Genomic DNA, 27,941 nt, shown 5'->3' with positions numbered 1-27,941 from the left:
ATTTACGATGTTTATAGCTTTTTATATATATCTTACAAGCTGCAAAGGACATTCTTTACTGAAAGGGTAATGCATCCTCTCGCCAAACCCTTTTAATTAGACAGTTCAGTCTTGGGTGCCAAACATCAAGCATTCAGCCTGGTGCTGCATGGCATTATAGTCCACCATCAGTCGGGGTCAAGTCGCGTGCCTGAAGGGATCAATCCAGCAAAAGCACTCGTGATCTGGTGCATTTGAACTTCCAGTGTGGAGCGTCATGTCACTTTTAATATGTTTGTTCAGGGATTGTGATTGATTTTGTATTTCCTGACTAAAATCTGGATAAGTTGCACTACAACACAAAAAGCATTCAATTTTCAATGGCGACAGATGTGTAAGGAAACGCTTCCTGAACTGACAGCAATGGAAGTGATTGGATTCTCTGCTCCGTCATCAGTTGTGCAAGCACCGTCTTGGCTTAAGGCCAAACATCATGGCAGACGCGTCTCTCGATTAGCGACGGCCATGATGACTGTAACACGGTCGTAGCTGAGGATGCACGGTTTGGCACACAAAACTCAGCTATGCGGGATATCGCCACAACTGTATTCACTCTTACGCTGATACGTAATCACGTCAGTGGAAGCCTCCGACCTGATGTGTAAAATATTTGCCGGGTAGCGACAGCTGCTTTCAACGCAACAGTGAGTGAGTGTCTTGATTTAAGCTTCACACCCTGGCTCTGATACTATTTCCCAAAGCGTTTTATATCGATGCCATTCAACATCGGTGAGCTAATGTGCAGACAGAAGCTGAAAACTAGCGACTTCATATCATCTCTATGTTAACACCGACCTGATGCCCAAAAACTGCATCCTTTTTGTAATCTATGCAAAAAATAAAACCACACGTTGCATGTAATGGAGCAACCCCTCCATTGTGTGGTAGAGTATGTTTCTCTCATTGCCTGCAGGATATGCACCATTGTTGGTCTTTGTGTAAAATCACCTCCAGAAATGGATTCTATCAAAAATATGTACCCTCAATCGTTTGCTTTGAAAGTTACCCAATGAAGTAGGTTTCTAAAAATATAAAGGGGGTGATTTTTTACAATATTTTTTTTACTGTCTATTTGTATGGTACCTCAAGTTCACCCCTGCAATGTTTCTCCATGCCAGCACCAAGATAGAGAAGGAGAAGAAGGAGCACGCCAGGCAGCACGGTATGATCAGGACAGAGATTAGCGGGGCGGAAATTGCCGAGGAGATGGAGAAGGAGAGGAGATTCTTTCAGCTACAGATGTGTGAGGTTAGTTTAATTGTTATTGTTTGTCAACTTCCACTCACTATGAAACATCTAAGGCTGAGCACAACGATCTTAGTTGATCTTAGGCCCCGTCCAGACTGAAGCAAAGCTGGCTTCGTTCCTCAAACAAATCTCGTACACACAGAAGCATTTCAAGACTTGCGTGTGTCCAAAAGAAGACGCTGAGGACGTTTAACGGCTGTAATGTACATGCCAAGTCTGGTGTGGCGCTGTAGCGCAGCCACGGGGAGTTAACGGAAAGCGTAGAAGAATAATCGGCAAAGAAGACAATTTAACTTTATTGCAATCTACAGAACAAACATGGCTTTGCATGTATCAAAACAACATGAAAAAGACGAACACAGGAGAAGTGACAATTGGCGGGTGGTTCAAGTACAACACCGCTTGTTGAACGTGGGAATAAAGAAGCAAAATATTTTGCTGCAAAAGCAGAAGCAAGCTAAGGAGGCTGCGCAAAACGACTACGACACGGCTATCCGCTATTGTTGTTGACAGACTGACGGTTCGCGCGCAGTCACGCGAGAATTGGCGCATACGTCATCCAGACGGACGCGTTTTTGAAATCTTTCCACTCTGGAGCCTGGTTTCAAAAGTGATCGGTTTCAAGCTCAGAAACCGCGCCATCGTGTAAGACGGGAAGAATCTGGCTTTCGTGCGGACGGGGCCTTAAATTTGTCGGATTTGAAATAACTTTTCGGATTGAAAATTATGGAAATACTGTAGAACAGTGGTTCTTAACCTGGGTTCGATCGGACCCCAGGGGTTATGTGAGTTTGTCTCAGGGGTTCGGTGGAGGTCAAATGATTTGTGATGATGCGCCCTTCCTGGCCATTAATTGGCTGCAGGTGATCACGCTACATTGCTTGGTCTATCTGTGCTTCAGGGAATTTAGTGTGCTCAGTAGTCGACTTGTGGCTATTGTGGTACGTCGTGTGATGCCTTTTTAATTGTAATCATATTTTATTTTTCAATAAAGAAGAGTTTGGTTATTTTGGTGTAATTCTGTATTATGCCATGTCAGGTTTGTTTGATTTTAGTGGTTGAACCAAAAATGACCAAGGAATCAAACACGAGTAATAGCTGTTTGGATAAATAACATTTTCACCAGAAACATTGTCTGCATATGTCATTATTTGGCCAATTTTTCTATCCAGTCTGTATTTTTGGAATACAGACTCACGTTTAACATGTTTTATGATTGTTAAGTCTGAGACGTTTTGATTTAAGCTTTACTTTCATGAACTTGAAAGATAACATTTTACTTTCATGTGAACAAGATGAAAAGGAGGTTGAAAATGTGTTTGGAAGAAAAATGTTCCCTCTGGCTGAACTTTTGTCTAAGCGGCTCCATCCCGGTAACGTTCACAGTATCTGCTTAAAGTCAACGAGATCAAAATCAAGAAGGGAGTGGACCTATTGCAGAACCTCATCAAGTACTTCCATGCACAGTGCAAGTAAGACATTGGATTCATGCCGTACCCTTCGCAAATTTCCATTAAAATACCTTCACTTGTTTTTGCGTAACATCACAAGTCACAACCTGATTAGTCTTCTTATCCAGTTTTTTTCAGGATGGTCTCAAAGCGGTGGACAACCTGAAGCCTTCCATTGAAAAACTTGCCACAGATTTACACACAGTGAGGGTTATTTTCATTACACTTTACACGAACCTCCATTTTTCCTTCATTTGTATATGTCATCACCAGATAAAGCAGGTGCAGGATGAGGAACGCAAGCAGCTGACTCAGTTACGCGATGTTCTTAAGACGGCGCTACAAGTGGAGCAGAAGGAGGTAACACAATACACTTAAATGTATTTTGTGTTCAAATTGCGCCCCAAAAAGTGGTCACTTTTTTTTGGTGGTGTTTATTGACGTATTTGTTCACTTTGGGCTCACCTAATTAATTAATCAATGATCTGTATGCACAGTCCTAATTGAGTTCTTATGCACAATGAACTTTAAAAACATCTCATCTTAGGTTTTCTCTTCTCTCTTACCGCCTCCACAATTTGTGAAACAAGTCTAGAAGAGTAAGTGGATGCAAAAAAAAAAAAAAAAATCACATTTATGTAGTTATTTTACTTTTTCTTTTATAATTATTGTGATAGTAGTTGTGCACAATACCATTTTTGTGTATTTGACTTATTGCTTGGTTTGTTGTACTTTTGTGTGTGTGTGTGTTTTTTTTTTTTTAAGAAATGCTACCATTGCGATTTTACGGGCTTTGTGCATGTCTTCCGATAAGAACTCAGTATCATGTCAACACTGGCCTTGAGAAGTTTACACATTCCAGACCTGTTTTATTTTTCAGTAGGCACTTTTAACTACAGTGACATCATCTGCCTGTCAATGTTGGTATTGATTATTGGTGCATAAAAGCTTCATTTTTATTTATTTTTTTAAATATATTTATATATATATATATAATATATTTTTTTATTTGTTTTTCCAGGAGTCCCAGGTGCGGCAGAGCACCACCTACAGCTTACATCAGCCGCAAGGAAACAAAGAGCACGGCACTGAGCGCAGCGGCTATCTTTACAAGAGAAGTGACGGGTGGGTTTATAAAAACAAAAATAAAGCATTAGTTCCGTGTCTTAATTGCTTCACTCAATGCATATGATAGGTTAGGTAGTACTGTGAATATAAAAAGTCTACACACCCCTTTTAAAATGACAAGGTTTATGTGATATTAAAAAAATATTCTACCATTAATGTGAACAATATACTGTACATTACAGTTGAAAAAAAAAATTGAACTGGGATGTACAAATAACTGAGATTATGTGGTTGCACAAGTGTGCACACCCTATTATAACTGGGAATGTAGCTGTGTTACTCATTTTAAATAGGAGTCAGACCAGCCACCATTTTTGAAGGGACTCTATCCATCCATCCATCCATTTTCTTTACCGCTTGTCCTCACAAGGGTCGCGGGGGGTGCTGGAGCCTATCCCAGCTGGCTTCGGGCAGTAGAGCAGGGTACACCCTGAACTGGTTGCCAGTCAATTGCAGGGCACACAGAGACGAACAACCATACTCACAATCACACCTATGGACAATTTGGAGTGTCCAATCAACCTGCCATGCATGTTTTTGGAACTCTAATTTACCCCAAATGAAATCTGTCCTAGTAGGCTCTTCCTTGATGCTCAGATTTTATTGACACTTTTAGGGAGATATTAATGTGGTTGTAGTGTGCGATGGAATATACAGTAACTACCTAGAATCATGCATTTTGTAAAGATGGTCATATGAATGGAACATACTGTATCTTATGTCTTTTGATAAACGTGTGATGCAGGTTGAGGAAAGTGTGGCAGAAGAGGAAGTGCACTGCGAAGAACGGATACCTCACCATACCGCACAGCACTGTAAGCAAACCACCACAAACAACATTCATGGCTTATGACTCAGTTTTGAGGAAGTTGGTTGTCAATTGAAACTGATTTATTGAGTTCCCCTTACCTGCAAATATACTGCATGATGTTGTCAACTGACTTGTGTTGTCCGTCTGCAGGCGAACAGACCGCCAGCCAAACTCAATCTGCTCACCTGTCAGGTGAAGCACAATCCCGATGAGAAGAAGAGCTTTGACCTCATATCCCGTAAGCCCGGGCCTTCTTTTTACTTTTTCATCCCTACTTTCGCCATCCCCCATTTTTCCATCCTGCCCTCAGCATGCCGCTCAAATGAAGGAGAAGGTCACAGCTGGGTAGAAAGCAGGATGGGGTTGTTTCTATTTTTACCTCCAGCAAGGACGTTATCTTCTCGTCGCTGTTTCACTGTTTATTAAGAAGGGTTAAACAATTTTTTTTTTATAAAAATATTACTTTTGACGTTTTCCTCAATATTTCATGAAATAATATATGCATGAATAATGATACAGGTGTATCTCAATAAATTAGAGTGTCGTAGATAAGTTCATGTATTTCAAGTTCAATTGAAAAAGAAAAAAACTCATTACAAAGATTTACTAAACACATCCAAAATTACTTTTCAGAAGGCTAATTCCTACCTAATTTTAACTTTAAAATGGTTGCCTGATCCTTGATAAAGCTGTTAGAAGGAGAACATCAGCTAAGGTCAGATAAGGTTGTAACATTTTCAGTTTACATTTTTCTGTTTAATGATTTTTTTTTATTTTTTTTTTTAGATGACAGGACGTATCACTTCCAGGCCGAAGACGACCAGGACTGCCAAATGTAAGCGCCCGTTCCATCTTCTTCCTTAAAAGTGACTTTGTTCTTTTGGCCCAAAATTCATCCTCTTTAGCAATTTTCCACTTCACATAGATCCTTTTCAACACAGTCTGACACTTTGTCATCATTTTATTATCCTTTTTTACCCCCACTATCACTTCTCACTTTTTTCATTCTCACATACGTTCTATGTGTCTGCTTGCGCCTCCTCACTGTAGCTGGATCTCAGTGCTCCAGAACAGCAAAGAGGAGGCGCTGAACCAGGCCTTCAAAGGCGACCAGCATGTCGGCGAGAACAACATCGTGCAGGAGTTGACCAAGGCCATCCTGGCCGAAGTGAAGCGGATGACGGGGAACGACGTGTGCTGCGATTGCGGAGCGCCCAGTAAGTGCTGACAATACTGTATGGGCTATTATTTTGAAATGATTTATATTTAAATCCCCCCCAGTAAATCTGAACACGTGTCCTTGAGCGGTCGTATAAAGCCAGTTTGGACGGAGTTGCTTTCTCACTTGAGAGCTTAAAAAACCCTCAGGCAGCTTTTAAACTTCTACAAGGTCATATCACTGTTGGTGCAAGTATTGCAAAAAAAAAAAAAAGACTTTTTCCAAGGACATTAAATCAGAAAGTGTACATGAGTTTCTGATTTACTATATACAGACAGCTAAATTGGCATTTGTGTCCTGATACGGGATAGGACCGGGCTTGGTTGTAGTCGATCTTCGAATTTGCCGTCTTCTGACATGTCAGACATGTAAAAGAGCCGCCAGTCACGTCCAGAGTGGGACGTTTAACACCCGGGACAACCCCCCCCACGACCCTTTGTGTCAAATTGTTGTTCCAGCAATGATGTCACCATTGTTGAATTGGACAAATAAATCTAATATGCCCCTGATGTGTTAATTTTAAAAATTGCAGCTGGTGGGGATGCCTGATTTTTGTAAATGGTAATGAACTTTAGTACATGTACAAATGTTGGACATTTTTTGAATAATATTAAACCAAGTCTAAGCAAAATATGGCTTGAGGGCCAAATATGGTCTGCCCACTCGCTGGGCATTTACATTGTCAAGAGTCCTGTAAAAAAAGAAAAAGAAAAAAAAAAAGATCTTGAAATTTATTAATTAAAATCTTGTTAAATAATGGGTTGATGTAATAATGATATAAAATTTTAACAAAATAATGTTCCGTATTAGATTCTTCATTTTTTATTAAATTAATTCTTAATAGTTTCAGTTAAATTCATTGTTAATACAGCAAAAATTGAGTTTATTGTTACTATATTATTTAAAGAATAAAGTTTCTTTACATACACATTTTAACTATTTTTTTGTTATTAATTAACCTGGCTGTTTTCAAATTCTAATACATGTGCAATATGTGTCTCGTTCGGTGATACTGTTTGCTGCGCAATAGTGCTTGAGTAAACTGTGCTTTTTATCCTGCTATTAAAATGGAGGCGTCTTTTTGAACAAGCCATTTAATCAAACTACTTAGGCCATGATGTATTTGAGGAAATGTAATGTCTACAGTCCAATATGCAATTTTCTTGATCTTTTGTCCAGACCCGACGTGGCTGTCCACCAACTTGGGCATCCTCACATGTATCGAATGTTCCGGCATCCACAGGGAGCTGGGAGTTCACTACTCCAGGATCCAATCGCTCACTCTGGATGTCCTCAGCACCTCCGAGCTCTTGGTAGGCAACTGTCGGCATCGCTCAACTCCTTGTGCTTCCTCAACTTTCGTATTCATAATTCTAGGTCATCATACTTTGAATAGTTTGCATTTTTTGGGTGGGAGTTTACAATCTGTTTGACTTAGAAGCACTGCCTTTGGCTGTGTGCTAGATCAAATGACTCCTTGTTGTTAAAAGCAGGGTATTGTTTAGGATGTCTATTTAAGTGTTGAATCAATACTATGCTGCTCAATGTGGTGCCTAACATGCACGTTCCACAGCTGGCCAAGAATGTGGGGAATGCGGGCTTCAATGAAATCATGGAGGCAGGTTTAAGTGCTGAAAAAGCAGTGAAACCCAACCCCGCCAGTGACATGTAAGCGCTCTCCTCCCCACTCGTCACCGCCAACATTACTGACGGCGCTAATGAGTTGACACTCGCCACCTTCTATCAGGCAGGCGAGGAAAGACTTCATCATCGCCAAGTACACCGAGAAGCGCTTCGCCAGGAAGAAATGTCCCGACTCTGCTTCGCGGCTCCACACGCTGTGCGACGCCGTCAAAGCTCGTGACATCGTCTCCCTCATTCAGGTCTACGCTGAGGGAGTGGATCTGATGGAACCGATACCGCTTGCAAACGGACATGTCAGTGCCCCCCCCCATTTACACTCACTGATCACAACATTAGGTATAGGTCAAGTTAGGTATAGGACAATTACTCAGAATGGGATTTCCGCCATTATACAAGTGCGTATATTCCATAATTTTTTTTAAAAAAAGTGACGCAGCAGAGGAACACTCTACCTTGACCAAATGTTGTGATCTTCCTTCATCCTTTACAATGACTTTGAAACGTGATCTTTTCTGACTGTTGATTTATATCACCCTCTGTTGCTTTGTCCTCTCTGAAAGGTCTTAATAGCTTCAACGCAAATCTATTTTCGTCCCACAGGAGCAAGGAGAGACCGCTCTCCATCTGGCTGTCAGGCTGGTGGACAGGACCTCTCTTCACATCGTCGACTTCCTCACCCAGAACAGGTTAACAAAAAAAACCTAGAAAAATTCCCGCGGAAATTTTGAATGGGACTGCTGACTCTTGTAAATGAGCTGAACAGTTTAAAATTTAAACGACTGGAATCGGTGAAGAAATGTGGAAGTTAACCACAATCAACATCAACTAAAAATATCTCACTGTCCCTGAAAATGTATTTTAAAAAATGTAAATGAGCTGAACAGCTTAAACTTTAAATGACAAAAATTGGTCAAGAAATGTGGAAGTTAACCATAATCAACAGAAACTAAAAATATCTCACTGTCCCTTTAAGAGCGCACACCCATTTTTGACTTGGAGCCGTCACGCACCCCACATTCCATTGAGATTGCATGAAAGACGCACCCCTTGAACAAAAGCCTCTCACGACTTAACGGTTCAAGATACAGATTCAAGAAATGGCTCGTTAGAACGGCAAGGGTTTGGGGAACACGAGCATGTTCTCATTTTTTTAATCGGATGAAAAATGACCAAATGAGAGCAGGTTGAAAACTTATGATTTATCAGAAATGAAGAGCGAAAGGCGCCTGAATTTAACATGGAAGAGATAGGCGAGGTGGTCCAACTTGTCGTCGCTTAAAGTGAAAATAAAGATACTAAATGACACCTTAGCCAAATAAAAGTTAGTTTGTCTGAAAGAAGACACTCGTGACTACAAAATGTGAGAATTTGACGTCTAGTGAGAAAAGATTGTGGCCATGGTGACGACTTGAAGTGAAACTTTTGCAAATAGAAGTAGACTTTTCCTTTTTCCGCCACTCTAAAGTTAATTGGTCAACAGAGTGCGGTAGAAGCCTAATTCACTCACTGTCTTTGAACCCGCACAGGGGGGAGAGCTTTCATTCCTTAAAAAAGATTTCGACACTGAGCTAAAGATGGGAAAAATTCCTACAAATTGAGCTAAAATTCGTATCGGTCGGATAACGTATGCGCGCGCAGCGTGTCTTGGAAAAAGGTGCTTGATCTGTAATTTGTTCCCCCTTTCTCCATTCATTTCCTATGGGAGTTTTTTGGGAGTTTTTTGGGAATTGCGTCGCCATGGTAACTCGGAATACCTAGAAAAGTAATGCCGCACCGAGTCAGATCGAGCCGCATCGTTTGATACCTCATTTGTCCCGGTGCGATCTACGGTACGGGCCGCATTTTTGCGGAAAAATCTGGGGATTTTCTAGGGTGGAGAGTAATATGTGCTGCTTTCAGCAGTCCCATAATTAGTTAGAAGATGGCTCATTTGGCGAGCCTATTTAACTATGATATATTATGACGGTCCATTTATGCGGATGACATTTTAAAAGGCGCCACCGATCGAAAGTATTATTTTATTTCATTCATATTTTTTGCTTTCTTTGTCTGTTTGCAGTTTAAATTTGGATAAGCAGACGGCCAAAGGCAGCACGGCGCTGCACTACTGCTGTCTAACTGACAACAGTGAATGTCTGAAGTTGCTGCTGAGGGGGAAAGCCTCCATAGACATCGGTAAGCAGAAGGTCTTTTTAGGGGGGGGGGGGGTTCACGCAGTAAGGTATTCTTTTAAAATTATGTTTATGTGAACTTGTATTTTAAAACATAAAGACACATTTGACTGAAGCATAAATAATCTTTTTAACTCATTCACTGCCGTTGACGGCTATAGACGTCAAAAATTCATTTGAAGTATTTCTATTTCCTATTTAACATTTCTTCCACTTTTGTTAACAATAGTATGAAAACCTAGAAAAAATGTTTTTATTGTACATTTAGAACAGATATAAAATTTGGGATTAATCGCGAGTTAACTATTGAAGTCATGCGATTAATTATACAATTAAAAAAATAATAATCGCCTGACATAATTAATAAAAAAGATAATGAAAACGTTTTTTTATCATAATTAATCACATGACTTCAATAGTTAACTCACGATTAATCACACATTTTATATCTGTTCTAAATGTACAATAAAATTATTATTTTTTAAACTAATAGAAATGGTTCAAATGAATTTTTGACATCTATAGCCATCAATGGCAGGGAATGAGCTAAATGAGAAGCCATCATGGTTACACACGCTGATTTCCTCTCACACAAACACACATCTGTGAGGTTCAGTTCCCAAGAGGTTGGGCTCCATGGCGACTCTTTCTCACAACAATCTGTGGCCTTTCATCAACAAAACACACTGAACAGAGGTAGAGGGCTCAGTGTGGGAAACGACGAAGATTTTTTGCTCTATAATTGACTGCATTTTTCCTATTTCAGCTAACGAGGCCGGCGAGACACCGCTGGACATCGCTCGCAGGCTCAAACACGTCCAATGCGAAGAGCTGGTGAGCTGACTGCTTTTCACTGCAGACGCTCACAACATGCACGCTCATTTCTACATCCATGTGTTCAGTTGAACCAAGCACTGGCAGGGAAATTCAACGCGCACGTCCACGTGGAGTATGAATGGTGCCTGCAGCATGAAGACTTGGATGAGAGTGATGAGGATCTCGACGAGAAGGTGACTTTCATCGTCAACTGTGAAGCGTGTATGCCTGAGTAGCACCGACTTTAAACCTCCGTCTTTACCTGTGCGCTACAGCCCAGCCCCCACCGCAGAGAAGAGCGTCCAGTCAGCTGTTACACACCGAGCACCAACTCCCACCTGCATGGCCGCGACACCTCCGGCCTGGCCAAGGACAAGCAGCGCTCCTATCTGCCAAATTTGGTCAACAACGAGACCTACGGCACCATCGTCAATAACAACCCTCCTCAGCCTGGTCTGTCCGCCACCACGTCTGCGCCACCGCTGCCCCCGAGGAACCTGGGTAGACTTTTCCCCTATGTATTGTGATTTTTAAAACAGTTATGCCAATGCACTTTTATGCTGCTGGGAGAACAGCAGAACACAATAAGTACATTCAGGGCACAATTTGATTGTGACTGCTTGCAGAGTTGAGTAAACTAGATGCCTCCTTGAAGTGAATTGTCTCTAATGTATTTTTTATTTTTTTTTTAATTCTCCTTCTTGAGCTGAGAGGAAAGGGGTGAGCAGTAAAGCACAGACGAACAGGGGGAAGGAGGAGGGTCAAGTGAAATGTATACTATTCGGAATCGCGGCTCACAAGGAAAATTGGAACTAAGTTAATGTAAAAATGTTATGAAAGCGTATAGGGAAATGAAATACAACGGCTGGGTTTCATTAGAAATACCAACAAATGTGTTTTATGTGGCGGTGTCTTTTGTTGAAATGTCACAATTTTCAAAAAATTCTAAAAAGACGCAGTCAAAATTGGCGGGACAATTTAATGACGGATTTTAATATGAATGACAGTCACTTTGGTTAAAAAAAAATACATAGAAACACCAAATGTACAAATAGTAGCAGTGTTATACATTTAAATGAAATTTCAAAATGGCGTCACATGGCCAAAAAAGGTGGGAACATTCTGAAAATGTATTTCAGTTTTTTTTTTTCTTCATCTATTCGATCAAAATGACAAATGGTCTTGTTAAAAATGTCAAATATTTGCCAAAACCGGACAGCTAAGGTGCATGCATGTTCATGGACACTACAATATGTACAGTATGTTCATTACATTTTATGCTTGCAATTATTTTGTATGTTTGAATCAGTTTAAATTAGTGCATTAATTTTGAGTTAATTTAAAGTTCCTTTAACGCTACATTTTTTTTAACGCAGCATTATTTACCGCCCCTTTCTTGCCTGTACTGGGGGAATTCTAGTCACAACGCAGCATACGTCATAATTTTGCAGTAATAAATGTAATAATAATGCATATTTTTGTGGAGACTGGGGTCAAGTTGTATTTTACAATTTTAAAAATGTGCAGAATTTCACAAGCTACCTCATGTTAAAGGGAGAAAAAATATTTTATTGTACATTTAGAAGACATCTAAAATTTTTGCGATTAAACGTGAGTTAATTATCGAAGTCATGCGATTAATTACAATTTAAAAATCTAATCGCCTGAAATCTCTAGTTTAAATGTGTGTGAGAGATAAAACATCTATAAAAATGTATATGGTCTCTCTATATTGCTGATTTGAAAAAAAATTGTGATTAATCGTGAGTTAATTATTAAAGTCATGCGATTAATTACAATTGAAAAATTTAATCGCCTGACACCTCGAGTTTAAATGTGTTTTAAATGTGTGTGAGTGATAAAACTATAGAAAAATGTCTCTCTATATTGCCGATTTTAAACGATAAAAAGGAGTTTTTACTGTTAAAAACAACTGACATCATGTCTGCATTGGGCACTATGTGCCTTCTGCAGCAAGCCAATGTAATTTCTTAAAGAAAAGTCTGTGTGATTGTGTACGTGCTACTAAAAAGCGCTGCATAGCTCCACTGGCCAACCGCACTGTGACATGGCCATCACAGGCCCTTTTTAATAACGTTAATGGTCGTCTGGAGCTCCGCCAAGGAGCAGAGCACCTCGTCTCCCACCCGCACCATTCCTCACCTTCCATCTCCCCGGATTAATGTCGCTCTCAATTTCACTCACGTATAATCACATTTTCTCTTCTTTTCCCTTCTTCTTTTGCTCACAGTCCAGTTAGCAGGCCTCGGCGGGACGAGTCAGCCCTCGCCGTCCAGCGGATGGAAGCCCGCTTCCTTAGACCTGGTCGGTCGACAACGATCATCTTCGGATCCGCCCAACATGCACCCTCCTGCTCCTCCTATTCGGGTCACCTCTACAGCAGGTAAGCATGACACAAGTTAGATATTATTAGATATTTTAAAACTATATATGAATTCATTCTATCCCAGCCATTTTCACTGAAGAAACCCTCTTCGCTCTCGGCTGTTTTACTGGATTTTGACTGATTTTGCAAGGCCCACAAAATATTGTGTTCTATTGCTATAAAAACATGGAAAGATTAGAGTATCTTCTTTCATCAGAAAAAAAAAGTATATTTGTATATTCACAAATACTGTATGTTTAAAACTGTGGGGGAAATCGCATTTTTGCAACGTGACCCTGGTTGATCTCTTATACTTTGCTGCCACCTGCTGGCCATTTTTCGTAATAACTACCATTGCTTTAAGCGTCCTCTTCAGGTCAGATGCTGCATCAAAGCCTTCTGTATGCTCAAGCATAAAAAAAACGTATAAATACGTTTTTGTGACCATGGCTAAAATTTTTATATGTTTAAGTTAAAATAAATAAATGTCGTTTTATTGAAGGGTTGACCAAAGTTTGGGTGTGCCACAGGTTTGGGTCCTTCTCCAGCAGGAAAGATTGACACACTGAGTTTACACCCCAAGTCGGGTCAAGGACCTGCTGGATCTCGAAGCAGTCAACAAAAGTCACCGGCAGGGTGAGGACATATGAACAATCTTATTATTATCACTAGCCACAACATTAGGTAGTTAGAATAATCTCTTAAATGATGTAGTGCAGGTTAATGATAATAATGTTTTTTAAATCAAGTAACCATGGTTACAATAGCAAGTTTTGGTAGTTAGGATTGTGTAAAAATAAAATTGTTGTATAATTTTGCAGTTTGTTAGGCTACTGTTAATGTGTGATTCGTTACTACGTTAGTAGTACGGATTGTCAGCTATTGTACTGCATGCGAGATGACCTACGGCTTTATAGCCTACGACTTCCTGTTCTGCATTCCATCACTTGTTTTCCTTCTGTTGTCCAGCAATGATAAAAGTTTCAACCGAACACCACTCAATCGGACAGCGTCTATCGAGCGGCCAAGTGAGTAAACTGATAAAAAACTACACAAACAAAAAAAAAACAAGCCTTGCGTATGCAGGGAGACTTGATAAACTATGCAGCCCGATTAAAAAGCAGCATGTCAGTCGTTCCTCTATCCAACAACTTGAAAGTTCCTGCAAACATTGTTGTCTTTGTGATATCATTTCCTGTCCCCGGTCCAGCTAAGGAAGTGCCAGGATGCCCCCGGAACTCCATAGGTCACGGTCCGCAGCCAGCTCACCACTCCAGGAAGGCTCACACTGTGAGTTTAATCCCACTTCTGCCCATCCAACATCACAAATTGACGTCTCACGTTATACTCAAATCATCCGCTTCTCAGAAGCACAGGCCGAAGCGAGTGAAGGCCATCTACAACTGTATGGCAGACAACCCAGACGAACTGACCTTCTCGGAGGGCGAGGTCATCGTGGTGGATGGGGAGGAGGACCAAGAGTGGTGGGTCAGTATCCCAATTTTTGTGCCTTTCAATACTAGCAACATACATGCCGAGACGCATATCACAATTGTGGCATTTCATTTATCCGAGAGACTGCTCCTTATTGGTTGCTGCTGGTTTGGTTAGCAACATAGTTCAAATGAGCCACTTACTAATTAATCTGTGTCTAATGGAGTCGAGGCCGCTATTTGTGGAACTGCAGTGATCATCATATGAAAATACCCTCAAGACCATCCCTGGTCTCATTTCCACGGTAACCATGGTAGCACTAGCAAAAAGCCATGAGCTCATCTTGAACCGTGTCTCACACACAAAATCCCCTTCCCCACACCCCCCACTCCCGCTTCGTCTGTGAAGCCCCTTGTGTGAAAGAGAACCAGCTGCAGCCTCTGAATGTAGCCGTCCTCGCCGCAAGGTCTCCCAACTTCCTTTCCGAGCATTTAGCATTGTTAGCGCCGCTATGTTTTCCTGGCCAGCGCACAAACTTGTTGTAGCTTTGTCGTTCTCAGGTATAGAAATGACTAAATGGAGCTTTTCAATGTTGTCTTCACTGTCAAGGTAATGAGCGCGGAATCTTGATGTTCACATCTTAGTCAAGTAGCCGTCTTGCGACCTGTGATGTAATGAATCTCCTTGTCAATTATAAATATGAAACATATACTGTATTTTTGGGACTAAAGTCGCTCCGGAGTAAAAGTATATATTTTTGGGGGGTAATTTAATTTACAAAAACCGGCATCAAAACCAGTAGAGCTCAGACTTAAATACAAGTCGCACCCGAGTATAAATTGCAGTAACAACTAAAGTTAAAAAAAAAAAGTGACTTATAGTCCGAAAAAATACAGTACATAATAATTGGCATCAGACATATTCACCCAAAACCCTTCTAGCAAGTCCTATTTTATAGTGCATAGCATTGTGTGTGTGCTTTAGAAGCTAAATCCTTCTGTGTCTGATATCCACATTAGTTGCTGAAAGGAAGACATAGGCCGGAAAGGGGTGGGGGGTGGGGGTTGGGGATTATTAAATTGTGGTATAAATAAAAGTCTCAATACTATTGATAATGTTGCAAGAAAAAGTATTTGTCAACATTTTTAAGTCCAGTGAAACCTCACAGGTGAAAAATTCACTACGCAGCTTGTTCATTTCAAACTACGAGTTGTAAATTCCATGACACATTTGTAACTTAAATTTAGCCACCGAAACGAATGGAAAGGCTGCTAATCTGCTGCAGCCCCATACAAACAAAAGAAGAGGTTCACAACTAACTCAGTCATAATAGTGATGAACTCATTCACTGCCATTGACAGCTACAGACGTCAAAAATTCATTTGAACTATTTTTATGAGTTTAACTTTTTTTTTCCATTTTTGTTAACAAGAGTATGAAAAACTAGAATTTTTAGAATTTTTTTTTGTACGTTTGGAACAGATATAAAATTTGTGATTAATCGTGAGTTAACTAGTGAAGTCATGCGATTATTTGCGATCATAAATTTTAATTGCCTGATGCCCCTAATTTTTAATACTCTTATCTTTTTTTTTTTTTAAACAATCAATTATTTTTTTTAATAATGTTTTTTTTTAAGATTATTAAAAATTAGGGGCGTCGGGCGATAACAATTTTTAAACTTAATTAATTGCATGACTTCACTAGTTAACTCACGATTAATCACAAATTTTATATCTGTTCTAATACAAAAAAAAATTATATGTTTTCATACTTTTGTTAACAAAAGTGGGAAAAAAATTTAAACTAATAGAAATAGTTAAAATGAATTTTTGACGTCTATAGCCGTCAATGGCAGGGAATGAGTTAATAGTAATATTGGTTGTTGTTGCTAATGACCATTTATGATCATTTAGGAGTCAAAGCACCACTCTAATGACAAGACTCTAATTCCGAGCTACCATAGACTCCTTGGTGATCAATAAAACCGTACAATTTAGTTCCAATAGGTTCTGTACTATGTCTAGTTGAAATTGTGTCTAGATTTCAAATAGCTGCCCTGATGTGCAGAAGTGTTTTGTGCTCACGTTCCCTTGTCGCCTCTTTTTTTTTTTTCCCAGCTGGGCCACATTGAAGGAGACCCTATGAGACGAGGAGCCTTCCCGGTCACCTTTGTACACTTCGTTGTGGACTGAAATGTCACGAGCAACTGCGGGAATTCAAAATCCCATCGACCCTTCCTGGTGACCGTGATGACATTTAATGTGTTTTTCAACTGCTTGCTGTTTGTGACTAGAACACAATTTGAAATGATTGTAGTGAACGACGTCTCTAAATAAATGCACTTTCCCTTGCACACGTGATGAAGGTTGTGCACTACTCATTTCCTCCTCTTCCTCCATATTAACTCATTCACTGCCATTGACGGCTATAGATGTCAAAAATTCATTTGAACTATTTCAATTAGTTTAACATTGTTTCCACTTTTGTTAACAAGAATATGAAAACCTAGGAAAAAAATGTTATTGTACATTTATAACATAAAATTTGTGATTAATTGTGAGTTAACTATTGAAGTCATGCGAATAATTACAATAAAAAAATAATAATAATAATGATTAAAAAAAAAAAAGATTACTAAAAATTAGGGCTGTCAGTCGATTAAAATTTGAAATCGTAATTAATCGCATAGATTCACTAGTTAACTCACGACTAATCACAAATTTAATATCTGTTCTAAATGTACAATAAAAAAAATTCTAGGCTTTCATACTCTTGTTAACAAAAGTGGATTTTTTTTTCAACTAATAGAAATAGTTCAAATGAATTTTTGACGTCTATAGCCGTCAATGGCAGTGAATGAGTTAAATGAGCAATCAACAGGAGAAAAAAAAAAATACAATTAAGGCGAAGTTTGGCTTGACGGTGCCACTTTACGAACATGCCAAATGATAGAGGCTTCCCAACTGCTCCCGTTTTGGGAGGGAACAAAACCAAAACGACCAATCACGTGTTATGCTCGCTCTGCCTTATAATGAAAACTGAGCAACAGCCCTTTCTCTTATTCATGTCAAATAACGAGGCTTTGTAGTATATGTGTGTGTGTGCTCCACCGATCATCTGCCTTAAGCAGCTAGCATACGTCTTTTAGTGTTATGTCAACTGACAATGTCAAAATATACAGTAACCAAACTGATTCATAACCTGGCTCCATTAACAGTTGTGACGTCAACACACGGAATGTTTTTACATGGCAATGACACAAGAAAGTGGTCAAATGTTATGCTATCTTGTATATTTGTATAAATAGACATGACTCCATTCCACACACTAGATCATGCTAATGTATGACAAATTTTCAAAATGCGAAAAGGGAAAGAAAAAAAACATGTAAAGTGTTGAATATTTAACATTCAAGATCGAATTTGGCCAGAATATGAATACTTTTGAATGTATTTGTACATGCTTGTGTGATGACCTTTTGACATTCTGCCTTTATTGTGGAGCCATTTCTCTGCGTGTTGACATTTCCTCTGGTCCACACACGAAAAATGCTCGGATGAGCTCCATTGACTCGAATAGAATGTACAGCGTGTGTGTGTATCAAAACAAGCGGCTGTGCAGCGACTAACACCCCCCCCCCCCCCCCCTTCCTCTGTTTTAACAGAAATTGCGTTTGTTTTTCATATTAACACAAGTATTCAATGTAATTAGTTTCAATTTGTGTTGCAGAGCAACTGCGTGTACACAAAAAGTGAATGTTCCAATGTCGGAGGCATTTGAAGCTGACACCGTGAGAGCCTTGGCGTAAAGAGAATTGCAGCTAATATTCACGGTGTTTATTATTATTATTATTAACTCACTGGAAACTGGATGTATCTATACATGTGTACATAGGTGTGAGTGTGTTATTTAAATGTAGCGAGACTGTGGGGAACACACACAGCTGGACTTTAATGTGGCGTGTAAAGATAACATCAGTTGTCATTATTGTCTTTGTATGTAAATGGGAAATGAAACTGGAATAAAACGCTATCAAAACCTGTCCATGCTGTTGCTTCTGGGAAGTGTGATTAAAGTGGCTCAATATGTGCAAATGGTCATTGATTGTAAGGCTTTTAAAGCAAGGTGCCTGTTCTGTTCCATTAATGATGAATCCACTTTGGGCTTAACTCCAGTGAGTGCAAGTATATCAAGTGTCGTGCACTTTATTATGCACTGACGGCTTCCTTCCATCTTTTGTTCCACTGTGCAGGTGAAAGGCGATGAATAAAGAGCCAAAAGGCCACGTGACTGACACACTGCTTTATTAGGTTTGTTTTGAAACAAAAGTCAGTCATCTTTCTCAAGAGAATTTCTCAATTTTATCCAAAGGAAGCTTCAGTTTTAGAGACCCGCTTGCTGGTTAGCTTGGGTATTTTTATTTATTTTTGTGTGGACAAGCTGTTAATATTAACTTTCTTAGCCGTTAGCTCATGATCAAGACTAAATAAGGCTACAATATATGTTTTTCAATACTTAAAGATACACTGCTGTCCGTAAGATAGACTTGAGAAGATCCTCAGTAACATAGAAACATACAAAAAAGTCTTGTTTGCACCAATTGACGATTCCAAACATCCGGGCATTTCTGATATTTTCGCAACGCGAATGCCTCCTTTTATTTACACGGTGAAAACAAACGACGTATTGTATTGCCTTTGCCTATGACTAGCATACAAGCCAGGCAGATTGTTACAGTAGTCAAACGACATTTCATCACATTTCGTAATCAAAATAACCCTCAAATCAAATGATAATAATAACCAAAATTACAAAGAGCCAAAACATTTTGAGGAATTAGGCTATATACTTAAAAGTTAGCCATTTTCTGTAGAATTTACAGATCCAAGCTAAATTTGGGTAAGGGGCAGGTCTGGACTGGTCACCAACTAATCAAAGATGCATGACAAACACTGAAATTCACACCAATGGACAATGACCAATGCAGTGAATTATTTTGGTATGAGGGAGGAAGCTCGTGTATTCGAGGATGCAGGCCAGAGCCAAGATTCAAATCAAGATCCTCAAAAATGAGAGGCAGACGTGCGGAACAAATTAATATAAAGTATTAGATGACGAACAAGCAACACGGAGTAAATATGAAGACTGTTTACTATGTTAGCCAGAGCTAATAAGTCATTTTTGAACTGGAAAATCAGAAGCAACAACAAATTCAATAAACATGCAGAGTTCTCGTAATTTATGTTTTTGATGATTTGGTTAATTAGTCTTTTGAAATGCCCCGTTATACTATAAAAATAAAAACGAGCATTACTTTTATTGTATTTGTTAACTGGATCACATGGCTTACAACTTGACTTTATAACGTCCATTCCTTTGTTCGTGCTGCCCTCTATCGACAGCAATGACTAGTTACAAAAGACAGCAAACAAATCCATGCAAAATTGGCTACTCTGTCTGTCTGTCTGTCTGTCTGTCTCTCTCTCTCTCTCTCTCTCTCTCTCGGGAAAATGATTATAGTGGGATAAAAATTATAATTTTTTTTGTCTAAATAAAATAGTTTGAGTGTCATCAAAATCGGCAAACATTTATTTTCAAACCTTTTGGTTTAGTAATGACACTTGCCATAAGGGGGCGTTGTCAGACAACTCATAATAGGGCCTAGTCTCCTCTCTAAAACACCAACTGCTCTCATGTCGTCCCTTACTACAATGGACTTTGAATGCATTTACGTGTTATTGTATATTTTCTACTTATGTTCACAAGTAATTTAATATAATCAATCACTTCCGTTGTTTATTTTAATCTAATACAGTAACGCAATTTACATAGCGGAATTTAGGAGCCGAAGTAGGATCCCATCCCATTTTGACGTCACATTTCTCAAAGAACGCGAGAAATGTGGGCGGGTTCTGCAATTTTTTTTTTATAGCCGATCTCTATTTGCCCCGAGACCTGTAAATCAAGTTCACTTCCTTCTTTTCTCCAACGTCATTGGCTCTCGCGATTTCACTTTCTCCAAACCACTGGAAGCTTTCCCGCCTACTTGCTCCCGAGTTTACTGCCGCCAAAGATACGTTGCTCGGCTGCTGTCAAGATGTTTCACCCAGTCCTCAGTCCTATAATGTGGTCGTATTTATTATCTAATATGTTGCCATTACGCGATAAATGCGGTGTTATCACGCGTTTTGAGATAAATGAGTGTTCCTACGTCTTAGAAAAGAGTTTCTAGTTTATGATGTGATAAAATGTAAGGTTGCCAAGGACGTACCAGACAGGGATGCCTGTTAAACGCACTTAAGATATGTTTAATCTTCACTCGTATGGTGTTTGCATCGTGTTTGGTGAATTACACAACCAAGGCAAGAAAAATGAAATGATGAATGTTTAAATTGGCTAAATAGACGCGTTGAAAAGACATTTTTGGTGATGTCGCGTTGCTGAGACGAAAGAAAGGGCGAGGGCGGTGTTCCACCCGCTTGACTTTTTTCCTCTTTGTCTGGACGTGAGCCCTGGATGACAACCTCCCAGCCAGACGCAGCGGCAGCAGCAGCACCGGCGGCGGTGGCGGCGGCAGCGGCGGCGGCTGTGGCGGTTTAATTATCATCGCGGCAGCCGAGGGAAGCGAAACGAACCCGAGGGGGGAGTAAAAAGAAACAAGGAGGACGGATTTATACATCCACCACCCAAGCATGGCTACCCATAGCACGGCATCGTGCACCGGATCCACTCTGCTGCAGCCCATCAGCGACATTATCAACCTCCCTCTCGACCAGGTACGACTCGGAATGGTTCGGGTTTTGGGTGGAAAAATGCAGCCCAGACCGCACATGACGCCGCGGCTCGCTAGCTATGTGTGCACACAAGGCTAGCAGATTGATGCGCATCGCGAATCACTGCCAAACGTGTGCAAAAAAAAAACCCAGATTAAAACGTAACGGGTTTATGCGAGGAGCACTGGTCAACATTTTGAGCTTTAACATCCCCTCATTGACGTTAGCTTGCTTGCAACTACAGTATTGCCTTTTGTCTCTTCCACACAGCCTGTTTGTGGACCCCCCACACCACCACCCACCCACCCCCAATCACGCTTTTTGATGTGTTCACAGTACTGTAATCTGGATTTGCTAGTTATATTTCGTTTACATATTAACTTGATGCTGCTGGTTAACGTGTTCGGTTTTAATTGCCTGTAAGGTGACACGTGACCAAAATGTAGTGTTCTGAAAATACATTAAACGAAACCAGCGTTTAACCTGATTTGATCCACCGATGCTTTAAAACAAAAGGCAATTAATTATGTGCAGAAATAACACACACATTTTTACTTACAGTATTGCTTTCATGACGGCTATGAGAGTAATGTAGTCTGTGTTGAAATGTGAGACTAGCATGGAGTAGTTTGGATTGCTCTGTAAGCATTTTAATGTTTGTATTGTAAATATTATTTTTTTTTCTCAAAAATTCATGCTTCAGATGAATACCAAGGACCTTTTCATATCCAAAGCCAAATGTCTTGTATTAGCATGGATAGAAAGTGTTTAGAATTTAGAAGCACCACCTCAAACTTTTAGTTTCACTTTTAACATCTACAATATGATAAGTTTCACTTTTTTGCCTATTTTCCAAAAACTATCTAATCAGGGCTTCCTCAAACCTTTTTCTGCTAAATGCCCAATTGAATTCCTCCCTGGAACTCAAACTTCCTAAAAATACATCACATAATGCCATAATATTGTCATAAGGTGAACATCACTTAAGAATCAAGAGTCTATAGAAATAGCATGATTTTGAAAGCACATTTCTAAAATACTTTGCTAAGATTCTTTGTTTCTAACCGCGGTGTTTATCTGGTCAACTGGGCTTCTTAAACTATAGTGGTGAATGGTGATGTATTGTAAACAAATACATGCCTGAAAATGACAACATTTAAAACTAAGATGACACACAAACGTACCCTACAATCTTGCTACACTCCTGAAACGAGTAAGTAAAGTAAAGTAGAACCGAGTTGGTACTGTGCAGTCCACGGATGTTGCTATTGTTGTGTGATGTCAGACATCTTGTTGAAGTTTTGACTTTGGCATCAAGAAGCGGCCCGTTTCTAGGTCAGAGGTCTAAAATGTGTAGTTCCCTAACAGTCTCAAATGCAGTACAAGAAGATACAGTCGTCGAGGTGTTCTCGTTAGATAAACAGATTCACCACATGATTGTAACATTTGCCAGGAAGGACAAGTCACATGCTAACTTTGTTGCCGTACTGTAGTAAGCTAGCTATAGATTACACTTTACTTTCCTGCTGTGGTTTTGTCTTCTTGCTGCCCTCAGTCTCATCTCAAATATAATTTGTCTACTTACCAAGACGTAACTAAATACAGGAGACACTTGTTCTTCTTCATTGTTATTGTTAGCGTGTCTCGTTTTGACCAATGAATTTAATGTACCATGTTTCTATGTAATGGCAAGTGACACAACTCACTTCACCACAAGCAGCTGTTGAGCTGATAACAATATTGTTTAAAAAAAAAAAGAGTCTTAAAGCTGTTTATTGCCACTCAACTGAAGGTTACTGTAAACCAAATATAAAACAAACAGTATATAGTCTCCCAAATACACACAATAGGAAACACCATTGGCAATCGGGCTAACAATTAGCATCCACGGTACGTGTTGTTCTAATGTTTTTACAATGTGTTCAAAGTATGTGGGCGTGGTTAAATAACATTTTGAAAAATGTTTGAACGTGGTTTCTCCATATCCTACATGATAAATGGTGCTTTACTGTACTTTAACTCATTCACCACCATTGACGGCTATAGACGTCCAAAATTCATTTAAACTATTTCTAGTAATTTAATATTTTTTCCACTTTTTTGTTAACAAGAGTATGAAAACCTAGAAATAAATTATTGTACATTTAGAACAGATGTAAAATTAGTGATTAATCGTTAACTATTGAAGTAGTTACAATTAATGTAACCACCTGATGCGATTTTTTAAAAATTATAAAAAATTAGCGGTGTCAGGCGATTACAATTTTTAATCATAATTAATTGCATGACTTCACTAGTTAACTCATGATTAATCTCACACATTTTATCTGTTCTAAATGTACAATAAAAAAATTCTAGGTTTTCATACTCTTGTTAAAAAAAAGTAGGAAAAAATGTGAAACTAATAGAAATAATTCAAATGAATTTTTGACATCTATAGCCGTCAATGGCAGTGAATCCGTTAAAGAGGTGTGTGGCGTGAAAACGTCTGAATCTTGAACAGTTGTAACGCGAGGCTGTTCATTGCAGCTTTCCTAGTCCGAAGTCTGAAATGTCCATTTTCTCATCAACTTTGAATGCACCATGAGCGAGAACTGTCTTTTGGGGGGAGTGCCGGTATGTTTTTGTTAGCCTCCTGCTAATCATGCGTGTGACTGTACCAGTAGTGCTGCCACTTGTTTCTCTCCAGCCTGGCGGCTATTATGTTACATGTGGTCGCAGATTGTTGCGATTGAATCTCTGTAAGAGTTGGGAGACGCAGGCTCAGTTCTGGGCTATAACGGGAGTGTGAAATGCGCACCTCTTCCTCGCTCTACCTCCAACGCCACCTCTCGCTTTTTATAGGACCACGATGTCGTTCCTCTTACTTTAAATAAAGTCTCAGGCGCTGGCTCATGAATGATATGCTCAATGTGACAGAACCTCATTCCAAGCTGGCTTGTAATGTTGTCGGACATTGGCCTGTCTTCATCCACCCGTCATAAACCTTGACTGACTCGCCGGTCTTGCTCTTGAAGATATTGACCCGACAGTGTTGATTCCAGAAGAATCCTTGACATTTTACCGTTTACGCATCCGCTTCTTCCACCGCGGCTTACTGCCTCTTTTGTGCACTACGCTGCAAATTTGAGTAGGTTGAAGCGATCCACTTTTTTTTTGTGCGTTCTGCCTTTTCAACTGAAAATCCAGAATCTTTGTAAATTTTGCATCATTAGACATTTTTCATGACGCGAGTAAATTATTGCAATATTATGACACCCATACTATGTCCTTGATTTTGAACTTCATTCACTGCCATTGACGGCAATAGACGTCAACGCTGTGTGGTATAGACCGGGAAGTCTCAATTCACTATTTTGCGCAGAAAAAAATGAATTCAGAATTAATCAGGCCCGGTAATGTCGATGAGATACGTCTTGGGTCAGGCACCAATCAACTGCCATCCATCCATCTTCTATACTGTTAATCCTGTCCAGGGTCAAAAGGAAGCTGGAGCTCATATGACCTTGGGCAAAGCACCAGGACTGGATTCATCACCTGTCAAACACACAAGAAGACCGACAAGAAGACTCTTCCGTTTTGGACTACCTACAGAAAAAACATGCAATTGCCACACAGACAGGCACGATAGAATATTGTTGCAGCGGGTCAGTAGTTGGAGCCAGAACCTCAAAGTTCCGTTTTAGTCACTTTCTTTGTTTTAGCAAGAGCAAAGCGTTTCACACAAACCCAACCCTTCAATTCCGTTGAAGTCATGATGTGCATCTGTGTTTAGGATAGAGCTCAGGTGGCAACACTATTTTCTCCGTGCACTCATTGCCCGCTAACCAACTGTGCCAATCCGTCATCTGTTTATGCAACCTATTGCACTTCGTCACAGTAGTCGTCTTTTGTCGCATTACAATAAGCCCTCTTTTGTTGCCGCTGCCTTTTCCACTAGGCTATTTTGCCCACACTGTTTGGAGAACAATGGACGACTATTTTCTTTTCTGTTCAATTCCTTTATTGTTTTGTGCTGCGATGTAGTTGGTAAAGTAGTAGGGATAGACCGATAATCGGCACCGATATTCAGCGGCTGTTGACTCCCTGGAGCATTGGCCCGGCCACAGCGCCATCTGATTGGTTGCTTGTGCAGTGCTAACAGCCAATAAGCAGCAATTAGCGGCTATTAGCCCGCGAGCTAATGGTTAGCTTGCAGGCTAACCTAATAGACATTTTTTTTAGCGGCTATTTGGGAGTTATCTCGAGGTTAGCGTGTGGGAGAACAATTAGCCTGCGAGCTAACAGTTAGCTCGCGAATTAGCAGCTTTTTGGGAGTTAGCGTGTGGGAGAACGGTTTGCCCGCGAGCTAACAGTTAGCTCGCGAATTAACGGCTATTAGGTTAGCACGCGGGCTAACCTTATAGCCATTTTTTAGCGTCTATTTGGGAGTTATCCCGGGGTTAGCGTGTGGGAGAACGGTTAGCCTGCGAGCTAACAGTTAGCTCGCGAATTAGCAGCTATTTGGGAGTTAACATGCGGCTGAATGGTTAGCCCGCAAGTTAACAGTTAGCTCGCGAATTACCATTCCCAATCCCTGCAGTGAAGAGCCAAATGAAGGATTATGATCTGATGGTGGTCCACATGCTGTATGCTAGCCAAAGATAGCTTGTGTTAATTGATCAAACACGCATCCCTGAAGTAGTTTTCTCACATGAGCCTTGATGGAGTTAGAATTTAGGCAGACTAAACTCTACATTGGCAACAGGGGCGTTACATTTCAAATGATCATATTTCTTATCTGGACCAGCCACGGACTGCGAGACGTATCTCGGTCAGCCTGGTTTAAATCTCTGGCCAAGACTTCTCGTGTTGGCACTGGTGTTAATATTTCTCCTATTTTCTAGTGGGAGTGACTTTAGCATGCTCATATTTTGGAAGTATTGACGTAGCAGTTTACCAGGACGTAATCCGAGAGACTTTCGGACAAGAAGCAGACGGCACCTCGAGATTTCTATATCGCATTGTTGCAAAAGAAAGATGCTGTTGTCGAATAGAATTTTTTTTTTTTTTTAACACATCACGGCAGAGGTCCTTCTGCCAGGCCGCGCCTCCCAGTAACATTCCATTCTGTGGTGCCCGTCCTTCGCCACATATGCAATGAATGGGTCCATTGACGGCGCGTTACGCCCTGCTAAGTGCAGTGTGAAAAGGGCTTAAGAGTGAACGGTTGGTTTCCTACAGTAAATGTACCCTCTGATTGACTGGTGTACCCCACCTCTCGTCTAAATTTAGTTAGGAGAGGCTCAAAATAAATGAATGGATTTAATTGCGGTTTAATGTGAATGAAAATAACAAATGGCAGATATCGGATTCATATCCGGTTTTTAACCACATGTGGAAAATATGGCTTTAAGGACTCTGTTTCTGCTCCGGTCCCTAAAGTCCCTGACTTGGGACTACTGATTTTATTTTCAAGCCCAAGAGTCCAGTCAAAGTTTCTCTCAGCTCTCTTATGAATTTAATTGGCTGCCCTCTGGGGAGTCATAGACCGGCAATTGATTTCTTTCCCCTCAGCTCTTGCTAATGGAGTGCTGCTAGATGATGCCATTTTATTATTATTATTATTGTTATTATTATTATTATTATTATTATTATTATAATTATAATTATCCGGGCAGATGTTAGTCATTATGATGATGATGATGAAAAAATAGTGGGAGGAGCCAGTTCTCTTATAGGGCCAGTTAAAAGCACAAAAAATTAATAATAAATAAATGATTTGCTATTGACACTGTCACAGTTTTTTTCTGCTTGGATTTTAATATTGCGATTGTGATGCAAGTTATGTAAAACGTTCATTTATTAAGCTAGTGTACTTAAGCTATTGACTTGCAAAATGTATACACTATGCGTAGTTCCACTATGATTTTTAATTATCTATAAATACAAAGTATTGAATTGGTGCAATTATTCAAATTTGAATATGGAGTGCCACAATCGTTTTGTCCTGGCAATGTGAAGAAAGTTTGATTGAGCTAACTCGCGTGTGTAATATAATGGTGGCTTGCTTCCCTTTTCATTTGTTGAACACATGATGCGGGAAATGCTAGTGGAGAATGTTCTGCAACATTTTCTATACAGTTGATGCGTTCGCTCAGCCATTTGGTCAAATGAGTCGACGGCATTGCATCCAATTTAAATGAGAGTCGCCATGAATATTCATCAGCGTGACTTTGCACCGTCGCTTGTACCTCCGTAGAAGTGTGCGTGAGGCCAATTGGGGCCAATTGACCTTCACGGTAGCCGAGTTATTATTTTTTTTTTTCCAGCTCCAGTTATAGTGGTCCATCGTAGTATTGATCAGCTTGAGCTGCAACCCGTGCTGTCATCTTGAAATTTGGCCACTTGGCTTTGAAGTGATTGTCGGTGGAAGGGTTTCTATCTGCAATTGATTCCGAAAGCACATCACAGGTACGCCAAATGGAAACATTATTTGTGGCTACAGCTTAATGAATTTTGAAATAGATTTTCCCTGAGGCACCATCCAAACTTATAGCGTCATTTCCTTCTAATTGAAAAGTATGTGACTCGGCCATTTTTATTTTGACCTGACAAACACTGACAGTATAATCAAACCAAATCTTTTTGGCGCTCTTCCCTCCACCACACAGGAAAGAAGAATGTTGCTAATGCTAACATAATGACCACTGTTGTCATTTTTGCTAGTGTCTGTCTTTTTTTCTTGGGGGAGGGGGGGAATAGTTGCTAGTAAACGTTGGAAAGGTAGCTCTAAAGTCGTAGCGCTTGCTCGCTATCTTGTTTGTAGTAGCGTCCAC

General features: G+C 40.0%; 2 protein-coding genes across 4 annotated transcripts in view; both read left to right on the top strand.

Annotated features, from left to right (window-relative positions):
* The window catches only part of asap2a (ArfGAP with SH3 domain, ankyrin repeat and PH domain 2a), a 47,502-nt gene extending 29,109 nt beyond the window's left edge, over positions 1-18,393 (top strand). Inside the window, exons 6-30 of one of the 3 annotated variants that reach the window (XM_077557436.1) lie at positions 40-66; positions 1,158-1,287; positions 2,674-2,759; positions 2,867-2,942; positions 3,012-3,098; positions 3,760-3,863; positions 4,612-4,681; positions 4,828-4,915; positions 5,464-5,512; positions 5,728-5,894; positions 7,076-7,209; positions 7,470-7,564; positions 7,644-7,833; positions 8,141-8,226; positions 9,600-9,715; positions 10,478-10,545; positions 10,614-10,721; positions 10,803-11,028; positions 12,779-12,931; positions 13,444-13,549; positions 13,883-13,941; positions 14,124-14,203; positions 14,282-14,401; positions 14,908-14,956; positions 16,468-18,393. In XM_077557436.1, coding sequence (XP_077413562.1) covers positions 40-66; positions 1,158-1,287; positions 2,674-2,759; positions 2,867-2,942; positions 3,012-3,098; positions 3,760-3,863; positions 4,612-4,681; positions 4,828-4,915; positions 5,464-5,512; positions 5,728-5,894; positions 7,076-7,209; positions 7,470-7,564; positions 7,644-7,833; positions 8,141-8,226; positions 9,600-9,715; positions 10,478-10,545; positions 10,614-10,721; positions 10,803-11,028; positions 12,779-12,931; positions 13,444-13,549; positions 13,883-13,941; positions 14,124-14,203; positions 14,282-14,401; positions 14,908-14,913 — 2,431 coding nt within the window. In that variant the 3' untranslated portion in view covers positions 14,914-14,956; positions 16,468-18,393. The remainder of the gene's footprint in view (positions 1-39; positions 67-1,157; positions 1,288-2,673; positions 2,760-2,866; positions 2,943-3,011; positions 3,099-3,759; positions 3,864-4,611; positions 4,682-4,827; positions 4,916-5,463; positions 5,513-5,727; positions 5,895-7,075; positions 7,210-7,469; positions 7,565-7,643; positions 7,834-8,140; positions 8,227-9,599; positions 9,716-10,477; positions 10,546-10,613; positions 10,722-10,802; positions 11,029-12,778; positions 12,932-13,443; positions 13,550-13,882; positions 13,942-14,123; positions 14,204-14,281; positions 14,402-14,907; positions 14,957-16,467) is intronic. The other 2 variants (XM_077557417.1, XM_077557427.1) reach the window with 2 other exon arrangements.
* A 2,062-nt stretch (positions 18,394-20,455) lies between these two features.
* The window catches only part of mboat2a (membrane bound O-acyltransferase domain containing 2a), a 44,338-nt gene continuing 36,852 nt past the window's right edge, over positions 20,456-27,941 (top strand). Inside the window, exon 1 of the mRNA XM_077557374.1 lies at positions 20,456-21,126. Within this exon, the coding sequence (XP_077413500.1) occupies positions 21,043-21,126 (84 nt within the window). The 5' untranslated portion in view covers positions 20,456-21,042. The remainder of the gene's footprint in view (positions 21,127-27,941) is intronic.

The sequence above is a fragment of the Vanacampus margaritifer genome, chromosome 1 (assembly GCF_051991255.1).
Source record: "Vanacampus margaritifer isolate UIUO_Vmar chromosome 1, RoL_Vmar_1.0, whole genome shotgun sequence".
Lineage (NCBI taxonomy): Eukaryota > Metazoa > Chordata > Actinopteri > Syngnathiformes > Syngnathidae > Vanacampus > Vanacampus margaritifer.
Note: the sequence above shows the minus strand (reverse complement) of the source record. Positions and strands in the feature narration are given on the sequence as shown.